This window comes from Tripterygium wilfordii, chromosome 12, assembly GCF_013401445.1.
Source record: "Tripterygium wilfordii isolate XIE 37 chromosome 12, ASM1340144v1, whole genome shotgun sequence".
In the NCBI taxonomy this organism is placed as follows: Eukaryota; Viridiplantae; Streptophyta; class Magnoliopsida; order Celastrales; family Celastraceae; genus Tripterygium; species Tripterygium wilfordii.
The window spans coordinates 10,519,549-10,540,569 of NC_052243.1; the positions used below are offsets into that span (position 1 = coordinate 10,519,549).

Sequence of the window (21,021 nt, forward strand, 5' to 3'; positions counted from 1 at the left end):
TGTACTCTTTAAAGTTAATGTGGAAACTCAAGTGGCTAGGCACTATTTGCAGGGGCGGACCCAAGGCAATACCAATGGGGTCAAGCGACCCCATTAAATTTTTTTTTTCATATACCTACTTATAAAAATTAGACTTTGACCCCACTCTTTTTTTATTTCGACCCCACTCCTATAACACATTTCACATATCTTAGAGTAACCCATGAGAAATTTAAAAGGCCTAATAAGATGGACTTAGTTTTGTAAATTATTGTATTAATTTTAAAGGTCTTGGCCCATTAGTGATTAGTAATCATTTATTCTTTAAAGACCCATAACTAATGGCTTATCATTTGGAGTTTGGGTGTTGATATTTTTGTTGTGTTTGTTAATTGTTGGGTTTTGATACTTTTGTTGTATTTGTGAATTGCGAAGTAAATAGGCTAGTAACTTAGTAAGCCTTAGTAAGCTCGAGAACAGACATCATACATGAGCACAGAGCACTTGACCTTAATAAATAACCCCAAAAAAATTTTTCAATTATTAGCTACTTTTGTCCTATAATCTTTTGATTTTTAGTATTTTTCCATATTTTTGAAGACATTATTAATAAATAACCCCAAAAAAATTTGCGGAGGCACTGCCTCCGGACCCCCGCAAATATTTTTTTCCACTTCCTATATAAACCCAACCCCATGCGCTCAAGAGGCTAGGTCCGCCCCTGACTATTTGTAAGCTTTTAGCCTCTTGTTTGCTTGTGTCCTTCTTTTGATTGGTTTTTTTGATGCACTGATTGATTTCTGTTTTTTTTTTTTTTGGTGCGTGGGATTACTTTCGTTATTCACTTTGGATCATTAGATAATACATGTATTCGTATGCTTATCGTTGCAAGCACTCTTCATATGCCCTTTCTCGCTTGTCTTGATTTGAAACCTTTAGAGAAGGAATGTCCATCTCCTATTATGTGGTTGTTTGTTCCTCTCCATGCTTGTTCTTCAATTTCCATTAAGATTTTTTTCCCCTTGTTTTGCCTTTTTGTATCTGTAACATTTTAAGGTACTTGAGAATCTGCTTTGTTATCCGTAATTTTGAATATGTAAATTCTGATATTAGTAAAAGTGTAAAACAGTACTAGAGTTCTTGCCCCTGAATATTTTTCTCTTATCTTGTTCCCGCAATGGGGAATTTTGGGGTTCTTTAATCTTCTGTGTGAGTTTTTATAGTAAATGATAGGAACATTCACCATATTAGCATTGTGATATGATATGTGGAATCTTTTTTCTCAAGTTTTTCTTCTTGGGTGATAATCTGATGAAAGTAGTCTCACTGATTTACTCTTTGGTAAATTATTGGAAGATGTGTACTCTTTCTTGTTATATGGCTGAGTAATATTTTTCTGCGAAGCATGGAACTTATCATACTTCATATGATATCTTCTATCAATATTTTTGTCTTGTAGTATCCATTGTTTACAGGTTAAGATTAGTAACAATACGCAGATTTACTAGGAATGCCTGTTTAGGAGATTCAAGAAACATGTTGAACCCAGTTGGAAGTGCAATACTTGTTTAGGTTAATATTCAATTGGTTATATCATAGCTAGAGGTGTAAAGTGTGCCGGCCCGGAATGGTCCGCAGGCGGCCAGCCCGTCCTTCAGAGTTTGCGGGCCGTGAATTTGCAAACATGAGGCCTGGCCCGCTAAGCGCCCAAGGGCCAGGCCAAGCTTTTATTATTATTTTTTGAAGTTTTAAGTTAAAAGTTAAAAGTTTTAACTTGTAACTTTTAACCCAGGTTCAAGTTGCATCTCTGTAAGATAAATCTCTCTCTCTCTCTCCATTTGTAGACAGGAAGCTTGGAGGACATATGTTTCCCAAGTGTGCATTCACAACAATGCATTTTTGTTGTCCCATGGAGGCATTTTATTATCTAAAATAATGGTTCATGGAAAAAAAAGATGTACAATGGAGTCATTTTGTTGGGTACATTTTGCTTGGGCAACCATGTAGCCATGGAAGTTGGTTGGCCTTGCAAAAGGCTTAGTTGGTGAGTCTCATATGATACACACATTTTTCTTGGTGGGTCCCATCTCTATTACACAAAAATCAAGCCAGCAAATTTACACCATTGTACCCATCTTATTTCCATTCTCAGCCACATTAGCAAAACAAGTCTTCCAATACAGTCACATCTGCAAAACACAAATTCCCATACATTAGCCATGCCCCAGCAAAAAACCACCATTGTGGTTGCTCTTAGAGAGAGAGTTTGTTGGAAAAGATTAGAACTTGGAGGGATTTGAGGAGAGTGAAGATATCTTGTAGGGACTTGAGGATGGAGGCTTCGGTTGGACTTGAGGATATGGGTGAACTGAGCCATTGAAGAAGAGAAGGAAAAAGAGGGCAGGTAAGGGAAAAAACAAAAGGGAAAAAAGAGTGAAATCTCAGATCTGATATCCAATGAAGAAGGGAAAAAAGAAGAAGAAGAGATTGTTAGACAGGCTGGGCTGGGGTTGAAGAGGGTTCTAGGCTGGGCCTAGCACGGCTCGTTGAGGCTCGGCCCCAAGTGGGCGGGGCAGTTCCGGGCCAACGGGCCCCTTTGACATCTCTAATCATAGCTTTCTATTCAGATGTGAATTTGATACAAGTAGCTGTTCTGCTGTCCATGTTGTACTGACTGACTAGGCCAATTTGACACTTGAATTGTATGTAGATTGTCAAATTTGATTTTACATCTATTATGAACGAATTTGGTGCTCCTGTTGGCACACTCATTCAGTGAGCGAAATAGTTCATTTTCAATGTACAGTATTGGCATACAATGTTATTTTGAGCTGCGCTGCATTGAGATTATATTTGTTTCATTGCGTAACATGGCCTCACATGCAAACAACATCCTGGGATAGCCGACGTACTGGTTTACAGGATGTCATTCAGCATAAATCGGAGAAAGTTCATGATATTATGTCTTTTTCAAGACCTAATCTGACAATCTGTGGTTCTTATGTCTTTTTCATCATATCATTTGTGGTTCTTATGTCTTTTTCATCATATCATTTGTCGTTCTTACGTCTTTTTCATCATATCATCTTTCATTTCATTTGTGAAGTTGCTCATTATGTTTCCTAAAACCCCTAATTGTTCTTATCTTTTTCATTTGCTTTTTCAACAGCCTCTTTGTCTACAGCTTTCGTTACTTCTGGATGTCATATCTCAAAAAAAAAAAAAATTATGTCCAAATTATAGTCCAAGTTTGACATTCTTGCCACCCGCTTCTGCTTTATTAATTTTTTAAAATGAGATAGGTAGTTGGTCTAAGGAGAATAAACCCGCTGTAGATTGTAGTTGTGCCTTCCAATATTATTTTTTCTACTTGGTAATGGATAATCTCTTTTTTCTACTGGGTAATGGATAATTTCTACTTGGTAATTGTAGTTCCAAAAATTGGATCTTGTACAAGTGGAATTGCTTGGAGACCCCTCCAGAATATTTCAAATGTCTAGCGAGAGAGTCCAGAGATGCTTGGAGTAGTCTTCTGGGCATACAAGGTTTGGGATGAGGTCTTGAAAGGCAGAGCCAGAGGTATGTTTTCTAGATCTTTTGTTATCTATCAAATAGAGAACAGTTGACTTTGTATTTTTGTATTTTTTTATGCATTTAGAAAGTCATATTGTTAAATATTGTCCAAGTTGATTATGTCAACTGCTGGGAACTTGCTCTGTTCATTTTCCTTTTTTTAAAAAAAAAATTGCTAGTTATAAGCTTATATATTCTATGTTTATTATTAAGGTTCTGGATTATAAGAAAACTTCCAAGGAACTTCCTTCTTTGGTTCTTTAATTATATTTTTGTTCTTGTTAGAGCATGACAAAAGGTGCACTCTAACCTAATTTATATGCTTTCATTTGTCAATGCGAATATTGTAGGATTATAAGTTATTAAAGTACAACTGACAGTTGTAGGAATGCAAGCAATCTTCCTTTTCAAACAATCAATATTCAATGACCTATTTTAGGAAAACCATCCCAATTAACCCACACTTTCAAAAGCCAGTAAGGGAATTGTTGTGTCTATACTTCAAGACTCCAACATCCTTTTCCTCAGCACCAAACGATCCAACTTTGAGCGTGTGAGAAATTTGTGAGGAAAGAGTTTTCAAAGTTTAATATTTAGTTACTATAACCTCCTTGTCTGAGGCCGAGCTTTTACAATTTTCGGGGGAGCATATTTTTGTATGACGGTAAAAGAAATTTTTCTTAATTTTCTTAGAACATATATGAAGTGTCCGTTTTTGGGTCTTGTTGCTTTTAGTTACTATACCCTCCTTGAGTATTTTTTTTGTTATTTTGTTTTTCCTATTGTCTTAACTCTTAACCAGGGAAATCAAAGTACAAAACATTTTTGTGAGACTCCTTGGAAATAAGGGTTCATTAACGAGTAAAGAATTTAGCAAGAACGAAAGCAATTTTTAATTCTCCGTGCCGTGGGTTTTGGTCGCAAAAAATCTAGTATCATCTCCACCATTTCTATTATTAATTATTGTCCCAAACCAAAATAGATTTACCCTTTTTTCCTACAATCCCATCGCATATATATAACTCTGTCTCTCTGCTCACTATTTTTTCCTCCCTCTTTTTTTGTAGTTCAAAAGTTAAAGATATAAAACGTACACTTAATTGGTAACATGCCATCTAGTTGTGGCTTGTTGATGTAAGAGTATTTATGTGCACAAGAGACCTCCTCAAAGTCATCTTATGGAGCAGTAAATAAAATTTTCCTTCACTGCCAGTTCACAAGGCTATTGACATGGTGCACCTGCAAGGAGTTTATAGAAGCCAAGCTCACACCAGATACAAGGGCATTGTGAAATGGTAGTAGTCGTTGACTCTCACTCAGAATATATCTTTGCTCCCCAAACTTCAAGTCAAAAGACACCAACTCTTGCCTATCCTTAACTATAATACTACTCATGCACTGAGAATTGACAATGGCAGAGACAGGCCAAGTGTCGTACAACAGAATTTGTGCCGATGGCGAGGGGGCTGTTCCATTTATAAATGAATATAAATCAAGCCCAACTATGTCCTCCTGCATCCAAATCTTGGTGTTCCAGTCCTTCAAAACCCATAATCGTAACATTTCCCCTCTGCGTAATGCCATGTAATATAGAAATCCATTGATCTCTAGCAAGTTGTGCCATACTCTGTATCTGGGTAACGGAGTTGAGGTTTCTTCAAATTTCTCTGTATTGATATCCACGGAGTATAAGATTGTTTGACGCCCTTCTGTGTGTTCAGAACCTGCTAGCCAATGAACCATTTTGTTTGCAACAACACATGCATCTGATATCCATGTGTGCTTACAAGGCACACCCAGCGACCTCCACGATGACGAGCTACCTAATGTGTAAGCATAACATTCATCGCAACTTTTGTTCTCACTTATTTTTCGAATCTTCATGGCGAACACCTTGTATTTATCAGTTGAATCATCATGAACCAATGCCCATGAACAAGTCTCAACATTTACAGGTGGGTGTGGAAGGGTATCGGCCACTTGAATCATGGGGTTGCATATGAACAATCGTGGTATCGAACTCATATTGAGGAGAAGCAACCCATTACAAGAAGCCAAGATGCGTGCACCACTTTGCAGGTCCTTGCAGTCCTTGATGTACAGTTGTAAGCAGTTGACCCCTTTAATTTCATCCTTCTGCACATCAAAAGACCAGTAGTGGAAGGCTCTATGTCCTACGGGTCGTCGAGAGGGACTCATCCAGGTGAAGATGATTCCAGGTGGCCGACACTTCCAGTACTCAAGATGTGCACCCATAAAGATGCGATCGGATATGATGTCGCGCCAGAGCTTGGAAACACACTTGAACTGTACAAGAAGCTCTGCAGGGAGTTTTAGCAGTATCTCGAAAAGAACATCTGGATTGAGGAGGGGTGAATTTGGCTGAGAGGTATGGGCTTCCTCTTCTTGAATTTCTACTGCTTTTACTAATTGCAGGGACCTCCACTGAAAAGTCTCACTGTTTTGTCCTTGTACTGGTGCTCTTTCACTTTTCCTTCCTGTATTGAGAAGAAGTTCCTTCCCTTTTACGCATGCAGCGACGGAGTTCCCCATCTTCTTAGTTCAAGGCATATGTTCTTGAATATATATCAAGCAGTTCATCCACAATGGAACTAGTATGTATTGCCTGGAGATGCCTGGATGATATATATAGTGTGAGGAAAGAGAAGTCCAGAGAGGAATAGCAAGTACCTTAGAAGGGATTATATGGAAGAGGAGACTTTTAATTGTTAAACCTTAGGGAAGGGACTATATGGAAACTTCCTCTGCTAAATTTTATTTTGCAAGTTGCCTGCTGACATAAATTCTTTATCATTGTTCATTAGAAAATTTTGGTTAGGACAACTTGCACTTCTCTCCGAACCCTCCCGACTTTTGAGTTTGGACTTTGGACTGTTTCTTTTGTGAACAAGTGTTTGTCGATGATAACAAAATTTGCGCTTAGTTTTATATTTTAAATGCTGTAGGGCTCTTGTAAGAAGATGTGCTCTTTAACCTAATTCATGTTGTCTTGACAATCCTGCATATTTTTTGTCACCAACTTTTTTGTCCGGACCAACGAGAGGTGGCTCGGTTGGCAATTAGTTGGGTTTGACATATGTGTACCCGAGATTCTACAAGCATATTTCGCTGTGATATTAAAAAAAATATTGTCCGGGAAAGCTTCGTGATTAACCTATAATCTCCAAATTTAAGTCGTTGACAATGCTTGTACTTTCAAATTATGTATTCAAAGTTTTGGGATTAAAAATGGAAAGGACGATGTAAGAGACCCTTAAAATTTGACCTCTAAAAATCCTTAAAATCTATGTAGTATTAAAATAATCATTGATTAAAAACACGTATATATGACTTACCTCACATCCAACACTCCATATTAAATGGGAGTCTTTTGGGGGTCTCAAGCATTATCCAAACAGAAATTCAAGTGGTTTTTTTCCCCTTTCAAGTAACTTTGTGAGCCCACTTGACTGACATCAACCCACATAAATACCTGGGCCTAAAACAATAGTAGAAAAGCCCATGACCTACACTCCCTGCCCCCTGGGACATCTTACAGGACTGGCCCATTAAAGAAAGTGTTGCCAGTTGCCAGTTGGCATATCGAAGCCCAAATGCCAATGACATAAAGCCCGAGTTGATTTTGTTTTTTGGGAGTTGGTTAGTTCATGCAAGCCTTCTGTGTTAAAACTATACATAGAATCCTGTTATGACTCATATACACTATACATCGATTGCGTAAGTCTCAACCGAATAGTTTATGAGTAAGTCCACCTATTTACATGTCAACTACGTGTTTTCCCTTAAATATCATTAAGTGAGACGGTCAAAAAAAAATCGTTGGTGTTCGATGTTTCCACAAAAATCGAATAATCCAAAGTGAATAATATATTAATATGATGGGTATATATGGGCTAGGATTTCTATAAATCCGATTGATAAAGTTTGTTCTCATGGGGTTTTCTACCGTGCTTATATATGATATGATATGATATAGTAACTTTAATTGGGATTCAATTAAATGTGATCTCTCATCATAAATGTTATATTTTGCTTTAACAACACTCTCGTGTACAAGATCTCTCATCATACTAGTTTGGAAATTTGACCTATTATATTATGTACTTCACATATTTTCTTGGACGATGGACACAAAAAACTTCATCTCATCACCACTCGGTAACTTATCCAACACCACCAAGCTTGACACTGTAGAAGTTCGTCATCCCGTCTACTTGAACCGGGTGCTATAGATAAATTATGATAACTAAAAATGTATGATTTTCCCCGCCCGATACGATTGGGTAGGCATAAATGAATCTTTCCAGCTAGAGGACTCAAATTACATTGGTTGTGTGTTTATATATATATATTATATATATATATATATATATATACCCACTTTATAATTTACCATCCATAGTTGAGAATAGGACAAATCCAAATACTTGAAAATTTATTGGAACCAAAAACATACTATCACTTGTACAAATCCAAGGTGAATAGGAAGATCACAATCAAGCTATACTAGCTTTTGATTATGGTATAATATACATTGATGTGAACAGGCAGGGCCAGGGTAGCAAATCACATGGGGAGGTTCAAAGCAGGACAATGTTGTTACATGTGACTCTGCTTCTGCTGAACAACCCAAGTGACAAAAATTAAACAACACTTTGAGATGCAAATTCAGTGCTCCTAATAGTGTGGGTTTTGAAGGATAGATGGGAGCCATTTGAGTTGCATTTGCTGGGTTGCTAGGACACAAATTTGTCCACTCCACATGATACTACAAAGCCCCATTTGTTTATTGACTACAATTTACCCTGAAAAAATGGGAAAAAAAAAATTGTATGTGGTTTAAGATGGATGAGAAGAAGCAAGTAGGGAATGAAAGAGTGGTTTCGACCAATTCATTCATAGAGGTATTATTCGTTTTGTGTCTTAAGGGCTGCACGATTTTATCCTTGAGTTCTCTACTATTTAGAGGAGTTGGGCTCAAACTTATAAATCACTCAGTTGGGTCTTACCTAGATGTTGGATATTTTGTATTTCTAATATTTTGTGTGAGAGGAAACTCAAACCTTGTCATTGTTAAGTTCTATGGAGTGATGTATAAAATTTTTGTAACAACACGTCCTTCTGCACTAGTAGGACTTTATCCATTTTGGGTCATCCCATATTATGCACGACTTTGTCTTCATAGGCCCAGCATCACGATAATGCAGAGGCTTGTGACCTCATCCACTCAAGTCGACTGCCATAGACTCTCACCCTAAAGGGCCCATGTCCTGTGGGTGCCCCCACATCTTATATCCTGAACCTGAGGCATTAGTTTTGATACCATCTATAACAACATATTTCTCCACTATTGGCTCGCATGACTTTGTCTTCATAGGCCCAACATCACAAAGCTTGACAATACAGAGGCTTGTGGTAAAAATCATAAAATATAATATTATAAAGTTTAAGATAATATTTTTATTTAATAGCAAGTTTAGCTCGTCAAACACCTCGCAACATTTTTTTTTTGAAATTTGAAAGGCCTATAGGCCAACAACGGATGAAAACTATCCAAATTCCAATCCCCTGGTGAAAATGGAACCCTTGAACCTCAAGGTCTGGATAAACAACTTAATCAACCAGGTTATCTCTCATTCTCAACACCTCACAACATATTATACCGCCTTTATTATAGCTTTTTTTTGATAATTTTGAAGTTAGAATTAAAGATATGTCAACCGCCCTATCAAACAGAACAAACAACTCCAGGGTGAAGACGAGCTGGTAGGACTGAAGAACGTGTCGCACGCGTAAGCAGAAAGAGTTGTGGACAGATGTGAAGGCCGCTCTCATTGGGGTGTTGATACCAACTGTAGTCACCGTACTTGGATAAATTTTTTCTCTGCAAAATCAGAGCATGTAAACCAATTTATGTTGTTCTCTACAAATAACAAAAACTGTCCAGATGCCTTTGATCACCGCAGATTATCAGGATTCATCAATAAAAATTTGGCCAAACTTCGAATAAAAAGACCTAGGCATTACATGTGCATGACATGTGAAGAGAATCCCATATCAAAATATGATAGATTTGGAGTCTAGCTTATAAGAGATAACAAACCTCTTATTATCAATTTGGATTTTCAATAAAGAATTATGTCCATTCTTGTGATGTTAAACTTGAGTCTCTATCCTGTGTGACGGGTATTCGTCAACATGTCCAGACATTAACAAAAAATGTGAACTCTCTGACTTCTGTACATAACCTTTTAGGACTTTTTTTTTTTGTTGCTTTAATGACTTAACACTATAGTGTAAAACAGATAAGATGCTACTAAGATCCAACATTACACCGCGTGACAAGAGTATTAAGTCCATTGAATTTTCTTCATCATTACACTATCTAATGAAAGAAACTTCCCATTAGCTCACTAATCAACAACAAATTCAAATTGCAACTCCAAAATTTCAGATAATTTAAAAAAAAAAAAAACACCCCATACCCAATTGCGTAGAAACTACACACTGACACAGAATTCTTCAAAAATGGCTGTACCTTAGTTGTCATTCAGAAACAATCCTAAGTATGGCCTTGGGAGTTTGCTGGCAAGTGAACATAGTAAAAATGATAAAGATTTCAACAGTTGCTATTTCATTTATTCCGATTGTTAATTGGACGTATAAGATCCAAGTGAATTCGTAGACTTCTCATGTTCCACATGAATTTTAGTGCGTACAATTTAACAGCTGGGATAACTACGATACCAACTACTTTGATCCCTATCATAACTGGTGAAGATATATATATCACTAGAGAACAAAATCATTATTCCTATATAACCAATTAACTTATACTCAAGTTGCCTGTGCTGGATTGTATTGGATTAAGAAAAATAGTGATTTTTTCAATTAAAATAATATATAAAATTAAAGCTGGACCTTCCATTTCTGACCATTGTTGTCAAGCGCCTCAGCTTCTTTATTAATAACTTCACTGCAGCTTTTAAGGATGCCTTTCTTATTGTCTCCACTTCTTCTACTCTGTATTGCATATCCCATCATGCTTTGATTTTCAGATTTTGTATGCGTCAAGCCTCCACCAATCTCTCCTTGTGAATTCCTTGATTCTGACTTTGTGGATCAAGATTTCAATACTCTCCTCTCTGTCTCTTTTTCTATCCCCAGAAATCTTGATCTGGGTATTCACCATTTTTGCTTTTTCTTGCTCTGTAGTCTGTAATGGCTCCAAATGCTGTTGTGGTCACAATTGAGAAGGCTAACAACGTCTCCTTAGTCGAAATCAATGGTTCAGATTCATCACCATTGTTGCCTGAGAAACAAAAGGCAATTAGTCCAAAGCAATTCAGATTTTTTCTTATACTAAAAGCTTATAAACTTGTTACTTGCATTTCTTGGTTAGCCATGGCTTTCAAGTCCGTATTCTTTTCAGTTAAGAAACGCGTTGCGCTGAACAACATCGGTGAGGAAGAGAGCGTAGGCAGAGGAATAAGGTTGTACAGATTTATCAAAGCATTCTTGGTTATATCAATACTAGCATTGGTGTTGGAAATCATTGCACATTACAAGAAATGGAATTTGAATCTGATTCAACCATGGGAGGTTCAGGGTCTTGTTCAATGGTCTTATATGGCTTGGATTTCCTTCAGAGTTGACTATATTGCTCCTCTGGTGATAATGCTTTCTAAATTCTGTGTTGTACTGTTCTTGATTCAGTCACTCGATCGGCTAGTTTTGTGTATTGGGTGTTTCTGGATCAAGTACAAGAAGTTGAAGCCTCAGATTGATGCAGATGGTTATGACCCAGAAAATCCTTCAAGCTTCCCAATGGTTTTGGTACAGATCCCAATGTGTAATGAGAGAGAGGTAACAGAACAACACACTCACAACTTGCTTAATCTTTATATCCAACTTGTGGTTTCTTCCCACAAAATTTCCATCCTTTTGTGTTCAGGTGTATGAACAATCCATTGCTGCTGTCTGTCAACTTGACTGGCCAAAGGACTGTTTATTGATTCAAGTCCTGGACGATTCAGATGATGGAAATCTGCAACTTTTGATAAAAGAAGAAGTCTCCTCATGGCGACAAAAAGGCGTAAACATAATCTACAGGCATCGCTTAATCAGAACAGGATACAAAGCTGGAAATTTGAAATCCGCCATGGCTTGTGACTATGTCAAAGACTATGAATTTGTCACAATCTTTGATGCAGACTTCCAGCCAAACCCTGACTTCCTCAAGCAAACTATTCCTCACTTCAAGGTGAATTAAATAAATCTCAAACTAGAAATTGAAATTTGATAATCAAGTTATTATGTGCTCATAAGAGTTTGATTGATGACAGGGAAATCCTGAGCTGGGTCTAGTTCAGGCGCGCTGGACTTTCGTCAACAAGGATGAGAACCTCCTCACAAGGCTTCAAAACGTTAACTTGTGCTTCCATTTTGAGGTGGAACAGCAAGTCAATGGCATGTTTCTGAACTTTTTCGGATTCAATGGAACAGCTGGTGTGTGGAGAATTAAGGCATTAGAAGAATCAGGAGGCTGGCTTGAGAGAACAACAGTTGAGGATATGGACATTGCAGTTCGAGCACACTTGAATGGATGGAAATTTATATTTCTCAATGATGTAAGGGTGATCTGCGAGTTACCAGAGTCCTATGAAGCTTATAAGAAACAACAACATCGCTGGCATTCCGGTCCAATGCAACTATTTCGCTTATGTCTTCCTGCCATAATCACTGCCAAGGTTCGTAAAATTCTTCTGTCCCAATGCTTCCAATCCAACTTTAAATCATTTTGTGGGTATCTAGTGACTTGTAATCATATGCAGATTTCGACATGGAAGAAGGCGAACTTGATCTTCCTGTTCTTTCTTCTGAGGAAACTCATACTTCCCTTCTATTCTTTCACATTGTTTTGTATCATACTTCCATTGACTATGTTTATACCAGAAGCTGAACTACCTCTTTGGGTAATCTGTTATGTACCCATTTTCATGTCACTCTTGAACATTCTCCCTGCACCAAAATCCTTCCCTTTCTTGGTCCCATACCTACTCTTCGAGAACACAATGTCGGTTACAAAATTCAATGCCATGGTTTCTGGACTATTTCAGCTCGGAAGTGCTTATGAATGGGTAGTGACAAAGAAAACAGGCAGGTCATCAGAATCAGACTTATTAGCCTTCGCCGAGAAGGCTGCAAATGAGGAGAAGATTCAGCGGAGAAACTCCGAGTCCGGATTGGAATTGCTAAGCAAACTCAATGAGAAAAAAGTCCCTACTGTGAAAAGGAGGAATAGAATTTACAGGAAGGAGCTTACATTGGCTTTTCTTCTACTCACTGCAGCTGCAAGAAGCCTGTTGTCTGCTCAAGGAGTTCACTTCTACTTCTTGTTGTTCCAAGGCTTGTCATTTCTTGTTATGGGCTTGGACTTGATTGGTGAGCAAATGAGCTGAAAAAAGATAAACATTCAATCAGTTGCTTACTTGCGTGTGATAGAAAGTTCCATGACCATTAAACTTGAATCGAGATAGGATTTCGCCAGAGAAGGCTTGGTTTGCTTTATGAACTACATAGCTCTCAGCTCTGAAGAAGAATTTACAACACATTGAAGTAAGATTCTTTATATGGCGATAGAAAATAGTTTCATTCCATACTTTCTTTTGTACAATGATATAGTTGTTATCTCTCAATCTCTGTATGAATAAGGAAAAACCAGATATTGGAAAATCAAACCACAATAAAAGGGGGGAAAAAAGAGGAAGAAGAAACAACCGAGTGTTTACTTACTTTTGCTCAACTTTGTGACTAATGAAATATCAAGGTTTGAGCTTCATTGTCATAATGGGAATACATACAAGCATTCAATTTTTGAATCTGTTTGTGGCAAATGATCGAACACTTGGTGGGTGAAAACCAAGCAATCAAACCCGAGACGTGGCGGACAAAAGTCACGAGTTGAGTGGCCTAACAGTGAGAAACCTATTGGTTTGTGTGAATTTCAATAATTTTACACTTTGGGTTACTAAGTTGGGATGTGTCACGGATGAATATTAGGTTACTGAATTAGAAAATCCATCCAATCGGATCTTGTTTCATGACAAGAGATAGGGGTGTTCGCCGTTGGTTTCTATCGATTTTTTCGACATGAATATAACTAATCAAATTGTCGGTTTTTTCAATTTTTATCGGTTTTTTTTCAGTTCAATTCGATTTTTAATGGAGAAATGCATAACGTTTTCTTATAAAAAATCGACCAATCTTTTCGATCGATTTCAATTTTGACGGTTTTTTGTTAACAGCTCTAATACGAGCTTTCTTTTCCAATGAACAAAATTGGGTTCTATCCAACCCCTTAAGGCCCAATCTTGAAATTGGAATCATTAGGCCCAAACAGTCCAATCGAAATCTAATAATACATTCTTTCCGACATTTGGATAATGGTAATACCCAGTGCAGAGGAAGAAGAGGAATGGCGACAGTCTCGCTATCTGCATTATGCAACACTCCACTGTCACCTCGAGTGGTCAGTTCTCACATTACCCACAAACTCTCCGCCTGTGTTCCCATTAGAAACCTCTGCCTCCATTCCTTCAAAGCTTCTTTCAGTCCCTTGACTTTGAGGAAGCAGAGAAATTATCAAAAAGTAGGGTTTTCGGAGGAAGAAACCGCACTCGTAGATGAACAGCCGCCACCCCCTCAAGAGGCAACAGAAGATGAACAGACAACTGTCTCCGTCCCTGTTTCTCACTCGGACAAGCTAACTATGTACTTCCAGGTGCTTTGTAGTCTCTCTATAACAAAGTAGTTCAGCTGTTTCTGTCATTGCTTATGTTATGTTGTATACAGTTTTCTCTTTTCTTGATGGGATATTGCTGCTGATAATGTGGAAGTAAAAGTCAATGATGAACGTGAATTGGCACTCGAGATATTTCTGTGTTTACTTAGAATGCATATATGGTGTTTGTTGTATGTCCTTTTCGCTTGGAAGCCTTTTACTTATCATGAACTTGTTAAGTTCACTTAATTGTTGATTTTTTCTCTCCCGCAAATGGATAAATTCGATCTTTTAATTTTCGAGAACCTGTTCTGCAAATTCCTTGGCATCTTTGTCAGTCAACTACTACTGGGTAATATATGAGGTCTCAAAAATTTCCTGCGTCGTTCTTGATGCAAGTTTATGGATTTTGGGTGTATTTATGTGTTTAAGTTTATTCTTATGAGCTTCAACAAATAACTAATGATTGAATTTTGCATTCCTGAAGGCAGAGGGAACAATGAGTGAAGCAGCTATTCCTAAAGTTACCCAGGCCTTGAAGGTATGCTTTATTTACCATCGTAGTAATTGTTTGTGTGTATCTTCCCTAGGGAGTTGAGCATAATTTGACAAAGGTAAGGCCCTTGCCTGCTCTTTTCGTATGAAAAAATATGGACGAAGTGCAGTTTTTTCATGAATTTATTTCCAGTGATTAGATCTGTTGATAAGAAGATGAATTTTAGTGCAAATAGCATGGAGATTTTTACTGGAATGGCTTTTGGTTTATTAGATTAATGTTCTAACTTAATTTGGTAAAGTAGTGTTACATTCAGGTTTAATGCATGTATACCGAGATCCCAAAATGTAGGATTGAAATTAAATACAAGCACAAATGTAACACCTGCAATTCAATAGAATAAAGTTGAAACTGGATTGCAGTTTGATAATGATACCATTGGGATTATTCTCAGAGATTGAGATTAATCAGTACCTGATGCACAAAAGCTGGGTTAATAAAGGGATGATAGTGTTATTTTCATCGTAAATATCTGAGTTTTACAAAGTGGGAGGCTGCTGATCAGCGACCGAAAAAAAAATCTGATCGAAACTAAGTGAGGACATCCATCAATTGTGTTTGGTTACTGGCGGATGCATATGAAAATGAGTTGTAATTTAACCGCCTACCATCTAGGCGTCTATTGAAATTCTAAATAAGAAACATAACATGTCCTTAATTTCTGAAGATAGAAGCTCCCTCATTAATCATGGGTTTATCAATTCATGTTTATCACTTTTTGGAAATTTAACATTTTATTACTCAGTTGCTTGACTTTCTTTCTTATCGTTATAGGGAATAGAGGGAGTTGCTGATTTAAATGTCCAAATCCTTGAGGGCTTTGCAAGGATTGAGGTGTGTAAAACTCTCCTGTTACTTGTTATATCTCCTTATAGAAATTGCTAAGTATATTTGACAAGCTTAGTGTGGTTTATGGTAGCAATACTACCATATAATGAACAGATAAATTTGAGATGTAAAAAAAGAAATGATAAATTTGAGAAGGGCTTGATTTAGTTTTTGTGGAATTCACCCTTGAGAAGTTAGCCTGGTATTTGTGTAAAAATTTATTTATTCACATTAGGTCAGGAATGTGGCGACAATCTATGGTTTTCTATGGGATGCCCCTGGATTTCTTTGCGGATATTTTCTTTGATTGGCTCATCTGTAGACTTTAGTTATGTAGTTTTTTCACAACCTTCCTTTTAGTTTAGTGCTTCAATTCAATTGTTTTTCCCCCAGCATATTCTAGCTAGAGATAGGAGTTGTTAGCTTCAATGCTGCTAATAACTCTAACCCGTTGGGGTATTATGTTGTTTTGTTTTCTGTTCAGTTAGCAAAACAGACAACTGCACAAGCTACAGGGGTGGCTTCTGGTTTGGTTGAGGTCATACAAGGTTCAGGTTTCAGGTTACAAACACTAAACCTGAGTTTTCAGGATGAAGAGTATGTATTTGCTTAAATATTTTGTTGATTTTACAGTTTTTGTGACCGGAATTTAACCTAGAAAAGAGCAAAAATTGTATCCATTTTGGGAGTATGTTTAATTTGCTGCTTTGCTATTTTGGGGGTGCACAATGCCATGATATGATTATGATGGTCGTTGCTGCTGCTGGTTAAAAACTTGGAAGTTTGCATTTGTGGTTGAATAATTTTACTCCCAATTAGGTTTCCTAAGGCGTTTGCTTCAAGGTTTTTTTCCTTTGATGAAACCATTTTATAATTATGAGTTTTTCCTTTGCTTACAGAGCTTTAGCTTCAGTGTCCAGTTTAAGCCAAAACCAACCTTAGCCGTTTACGGAATTTAAGCTGACAGATTGTTGTTGAACTTGTATGGTAATTTTGAGGATAATGATTCCTATTAGCCATCTGAAGAAAGTTTCGTCTAGAATTCGCAAAAGATTGATTCTGATCATAAACCTTGTAGAAGCAATGCTTGTTAAAAACTCTGGAAAACCAAAAGAAGATTCCTGATAAATCATTTTAAGCTGCAACAACCACTAGTCCGCTACCCGGGATGCCTTGGACTAAACCCATGCAAGGGCGGATCATGGCCGCTATCTAGTTGGTGAAATACTGAAATGTGAAAAAAAAAAATTCAGAGAAAGGGATGAAGATTTAGCTGTTGTCCAGCAATATCAGTATTGGACTAGTCCAAAGCAGATTAAGTTTGGTATTGGACTGGTGCAAAATCATTTGGACTGGTTCCGGGGTGCTGGCACAGAAACAGGGTCCATGCCTTTATGATAGATACTTATCTAACCACATTAATGAATTGAAAATTTAAATGCATGTTACGTCACATGTGAGGAGAGAACCAGAGCACCTGATTGGCTCTGGCTCTACCCTGGTTAGGTTGTTGAAGGGTTCTGCAGGGCCAGTTGTAATCTTAACTTCTGTAGTTCATAATAGTTACTGTTCTGTACTGACTGCACTGCTTTGCCCTGTAAAAGAAATAAAACACCTGCCTCATTAAGAGTGACATACCCAAATGGAGTGTGAAAGTGATTGGTCATTTTCAGTATACGATGAATGTACCAGCTAGCTAACTAACGCCATAAGAAAACCCATCCTCAGGATCATGTTGCGTATACTGTATACTTGTTTGATGGTTGTGTCATGTGACCATGTAAATCCAAATTGGGTAGCGTTTATGATCGAGTTTTTAACATAAATTTAATCGATTGATCAATTGGTTATTAACAGTTTTTTCGGTTTTTTTATAGTTTTTTGATCAATGTTTACTAACACATATTTGATAATAATCGACTAAACAATTGATTCAGTTTGGCAAAAGTTCTTTTTTAGACGGCCCCACAAATTGATATCCTCCATTAATGCCAAAACTTACCAAACCAGTGAACCACAAAGAAATATTACATAAGATGTTAGACATGTCATATGGGTTCCAGCCCCAAGTTGGGTATATTTTATTAGATGTCGGTTGGTAAAATTATTGAGAGAGTACATTGTCTTTTAAGGATAAAAATACTTAATTGAGGAGACAACAGTCCTCGGGACATGTGATAGTTCAACCCAAAACTCATCATCTCAGTGGCTGGCGTAGCTGGCTGGCATGCACTCAACTAAAACGAACCAGCGAAGTAACTTCACATCCCACCCCCCCTTCCTCAACCTCGAACACACTATATATACCCTTAAAAGCTAGTTCTCTTCTTTGAAACCAAAAATCCACACTAAAGTGCTGTCCTCTACTATGCCTCCCAAGGTTCTGCTATTTGTGGTAGCAACTCTGCTTCTAGTGTCTACCAAGGTATTTATATATATATATATCCTTTTCCTCCTTGGGAACATTTAAATGTACAAATTGTGTGCTTGATTTTTGGGTAAATAACACTTACAAGTATGTATCTCTTAAATTTTCTAGGTATCCTCGAATAATGATGAAGAATACAGTTCAAAGGTAATCTTTTATATAGACGAATGTTTACATTTCGGATCACTCAAAGTAATGCTATCTATGAATAACTAAGCATATGATAGTGTGTAATTTCTGTCGAGACTTGTTAAAATCCCACGTCGCGTGAGTAAACCCAAACAATGCGATTTATAAGGAAAATCCTACTCCAAGCTTTTTGAGCCTAAGTATCATTAAGTGAGACGGTTTATCATTAAGTGAGACGGTTTAGGAAAATCAAAAAAAGTCGTGTAGATGTGAGTGGACTGAGATTTCTAACGGATTTTTCTTCTTCTAATATTCTGTGTAGGCTTTAACTGTTAAACCATCCGTACCAGTATCGGTGCCAGCAGCCGCTCCAGCTGTTCCTGTGAAGGCACCCATTCCTGCACCTCAGGTGCCCAATTCTCCCCCTCCAGCGAACCCGCCCACTAAACCAATGCCAAAAATCAGGACAATAGCTGGTAATATATCACTATTTTCTTTTTTCTTTTTCTTTCCATATGTGTTTTGTAAATGAATCACATATGTGTTTTGTGTGGGCAGATTGCGAGCCTCTATGTGGGCAGAGGTGCGCAGCACACGCAAGGCAGAATTTGTGCAACAGAGCTTGCAAGACCTGCTGTGTTCGATGCAAATGTGTGCCTCCAGGAACTTATGGCAACCGAGAGATGTGTGGCACTTGCTACACTGGCATGATGAGCCGCAACAGACCCAAGTGCCCATGAAATGCTTCATTTGCTGTCAAGTGTTTTAAGTTGGTAGTTAATCCCGTAATGATTTTACTATTAAAGGAGAAGCAAATAATTGGTTTGCTTGTACTCTTTATGCGGCAATATTTAAGTTTGTAATGTTTTTTTTTGTCTACTCTTTATATTTGGGGTGTTGACGGTCAGTTTCTGTCGATTTTTTTTAAAATTTTTTTGACATAAATTTAAACGACCAATCGGCCACCTATTGATCGAGAATAACCGGTCCTCACTAATATTTGTTTAACAATAATTGACTAATTGGTTGGTTTGACGGTCGATTCAGTTGAATACGGTTTTTTTTTTTTGGGCAACCCTAATCTATATCATATGGTTGGAGTAGGTTGCTTCTGATAATTATTGAGTTACTTCAAATTTGAGTATGGTTTGGAAGGAGTTTAATGTGTCAAATACTTGGTGATACCTTATATGTTTATCTCTCTTATATCTCCGGACTTAGAGCTTAGGGTGTAAAGAATCTCGTTTAAGGTCAAGAGTTCAATTCTAAATTGTTGCGCGGTTATTTTTCAAGTGGTTTGCGTTAGGTCTCAATCCAACTACCTTGTCGAGTAAGTATACAAGTGTCTAGCTCAGCGTGAGTTTGGGCTTAGTACAAATAGAATCGAATGTTGTCAATTAGTGTAGTAGTACTGTTGACTTCTGGAATGCTCCATGGTGCAGCAATTAAGCTAATGTTTGTATAATCGGCCAAGTTAGAGAACAATTATCAGAGAGCAACAAACAAAGTACATGCAATTTTATTGTTATTGTCACCAGGGCAGCAAAAGCCTTTGTATTAGCGTATATATCTAGCTCATGCCATCTGGTTTTGCTAATGTGATTAGCCCAAAGGACAAAATGTGTGCTTAGTATGATAACTTCAATGCAAGAAATGAACATTGTTGTACCCTCAAAGCCAATGCATCAAACTACTTATATATATACTATTTGGAGAAACACATAACATGGTCATCAAACCAATAAAGGTTTTAACATTTATACAACAGATTAGACAAGAAGCCAGAGTTGTTAGAGATGGGTTTGGGAAGGGGGCGCTGTTGCAATCTTCACAATCTGGTTAGCTTGTGATGTGGGGTTTATGACCCGCTAAAAGTATAGCGATTCCAAACCCAAATTATACTCGCAAGTGCACGAATCAATTGTAGTATAGAAGTGGAAAATACGAGTGTCGTACCCACAGGGACTGAATATTAAATATCTGCAATTCCAACTCTTTGTAATTATCAATGGAAACAAAATAAATAAGGATTAACACAAATAAACAAACACTAGGGATCCAATTTCACCAACTCTATTGTATTTAAATTATTTAGCCGACAATTATCATTTCATTCATGCATGTCAAAGATCAAGTCCCCTAATTTATGTAATAGTCATGGGCATCTGACTTACCACGCCTATTCTTAATTGCAACCAACCATGGGCATTTGGATTGGCTAAGACAATCAAGAATGCATTAGGATTTATGGTAACTTATGTAGTGATCACAAAGATCCTAGCATATGGCATTTATGTCTAGGTAACTTCGGTATTAATTGCAAGAAGCTTGTCTCAAATTGGACATGGGCATTTGCCTCAATTTGCATCATGGTAATCAAACCTAGATGGTAGCTAAGCATCAAGATTTGATTATCAATAAAGAATAGCTAATTAACACTTGACATAACATAAATAAACTAATAATTAATCAAACCAAATTTATTTAGACACAATAGAGTGGATCCATCATCACCCTAGTAAGAAGATTAGTTTCTCATACTAGGTTTACACAACCAACAATTAATCTCACAAAATTCTAGAAAGAATATGTGAGAGAATTGTTGTAAAAGAGAAAATAAAACTCAAGAACTCACTCTCTAATTCTTCTTCTTCTCTTGCCTCTTTCTCTCCTCCTTCAATGTTGTTCTCTTTTCTTCCCCTAGCTCTCTATTTATAGGAAATT

At 37.3% G+C, this 21,021-nt stretch overlaps 4 protein-coding genes and 1 long non-coding RNA gene across 6 annotated transcripts; 4 read left to right on the plus strand and 1 right to left on the minus strand.

The window, feature by feature from the left end:
* Positions 1 to 3,391: 3,391 nt before the first annotated feature.
* LOC120010177 (putative F-box protein At1g47790) lies at positions 3,392 to 6,142 on the minus strand. The gene is made up of 2 exons (XM_038860893.1): positions 4,766 to 6,142; positions 3,392 to 3,552 (listed from the first exon to the last, which is right to left on the minus strand). Exons 1-2 carry the CDS (start codon positions 6,103 to 6,105, stop codon positions 3,468 to 3,470), a joined length of 1,425 nt encoding a protein of 474 aa, XP_038716821.1. The 5' UTR covers positions 6,106 to 6,142; the 3' UTR covers positions 3,392 to 3,467.
* On the plus strand, positions 5,800 to 6,510 carry LOC120010179. Of its 2 annotated transcripts, none has more exons than XR_005470844.1 (2): positions 5,800 to 5,941; positions 6,064 to 6,510. It is a non-coding gene; the product is annotated as an uncharacterized LOC120010179 (long non-coding RNA). The 2 variants fall into 2 exon arrangements; XR_005470843.1 differs by having other exon boundaries at positions 6,090 to 6,510.
* A 4,030-nt stretch (positions 6,511 to 10,540) lies between these two features.
* Positions 10,541 to 13,308, plus strand: LOC120011044 (xyloglucan glycosyltransferase 4-like). The gene is made up of 4 exons (XM_038862062.1): positions 10,541 to 11,439; positions 11,528 to 11,836; positions 11,919 to 12,323; positions 12,408 to 13,308. Exons 1-4 carry the CDS (start codon positions 10,795 to 10,797, stop codon positions 13,032 to 13,034), a joined length of 1,986 nt encoding a protein of 661 aa, XP_038717990.1. The 5' UTR covers positions 10,541 to 10,794; the 3' UTR covers positions 13,035 to 13,308.
* Positions 13,309 to 14,015: 707 nt separating this feature from the next.
* On the plus strand, positions 14,016 to 16,636 carry LOC120010292. Its single transcript, XM_038861051.1, has 4 exons — positions 14,016 to 14,356; positions 14,844 to 14,897; positions 15,687 to 15,746; positions 16,225 to 16,636. The coding sequence occupies exons 1-4, from the start codon at positions 14,051 to 14,053 to the stop codon at positions 16,351 to 16,353; spliced, it is 549 nt and encodes a 182-aa protein (XP_038716979.1). The 5' UTR covers positions 14,016 to 14,050; the 3' UTR covers positions 16,354 to 16,636.
* A 1,404-nt stretch (positions 16,637 to 18,040) lies between these two features.
* Positions 18,041 to 19,204, plus strand: LOC120010293 (gibberellin-regulated protein 14-like). The gene is made up of 4 exons (XM_038861052.1): positions 18,041 to 18,165; positions 18,280 to 18,315; positions 18,620 to 18,773; positions 18,856 to 19,204. The coding sequence occupies exons 1-4, from the start codon at positions 18,109 to 18,111 to the stop codon at positions 19,035 to 19,037; spliced, it is 429 nt and encodes a 142-aa protein (XP_038716980.1). The 5' UTR covers positions 18,041 to 18,108; the 3' UTR covers positions 19,038 to 19,204.
* Positions 19,205 to 21,021: the final 1,817 nt, after the last annotated feature.

Excerpts from the sequence above, each read along its gene's own strand:
- LOC120010177 (XM_038860893.1), bottom strand. The coding sequence starts at position 6,105 with ATGGGGAACTCCGTCGCTGCATGCGTAAAAGGGAAGGAACTTCTTCTC. Across the intron at positions 3,553-4,765 it reads CATGTCAATAGCCTTGTGAA|CTCTGCCTTTCAAGACCTCA; the intron begins CTGGCAGTGAAG and ends ACATACCTCTGG.
- LOC120011044 (XM_038862062.1), top strand. The coding sequence starts at position 10,795 with ATGGCTCCAAATGCTGTTGTGGTCACAATTGAGAAGGCTAACAACGTC. Across the intron at positions 11,837-11,918 it reads AAACTATTCCTCACTTCAAG|GGAAATCCTGAGCTGGGTCT; the intron begins GTGAATTAAATA and ends GATTGATGACAG. Across the intron at positions 12,324-12,407 it reads CTGCCATAATCACTGCCAAG|ATTTCGACATGGAAGAAGGC; the intron begins GTTCGTAAAATT and ends AATCATATGCAG.
- LOC120010292 (XM_038861051.1), top strand. The coding sequence starts at position 14,051 with ATGGCGACAGTCTCGCTATCTGCATTATGCAACACTCCACTGTCACCT. Across the intron at positions 14,357-14,843 it reads AGCTAACTATGTACTTCCAG|GCAGAGGGAACAATGAGTGA; the intron begins GTGCTTTGTAGT and ends GCATTCCTGAAG. Across the intron at positions 14,898-15,686 it reads AAGTTACCCAGGCCTTGAAG|GGAATAGAGGGAGTTGCTGA; the intron begins GTATGCTTTATT and ends TTATCGTTATAG.
- LOC120010293 (XM_038861052.1), top strand. The coding sequence starts at position 18,109 with ATGCCTCCCAAGGTTCTGCTATTTGTGGTAGCAACTCTGCTTCTAGTG. Across the intron at positions 18,166-18,279 it reads TGCTTCTAGTGTCTACCAAG|GTATCCTCGAATAATGATGA; the intron begins GTATTTATATAT and ends TAAATTTTCTAG. Across the intron at positions 18,316-18,619 it reads ATGAAGAATACAGTTCAAAG|GCTTTAACTGTTAAACCATC; the intron begins GTAATCTTTTAT and ends TATTCTGTGTAG.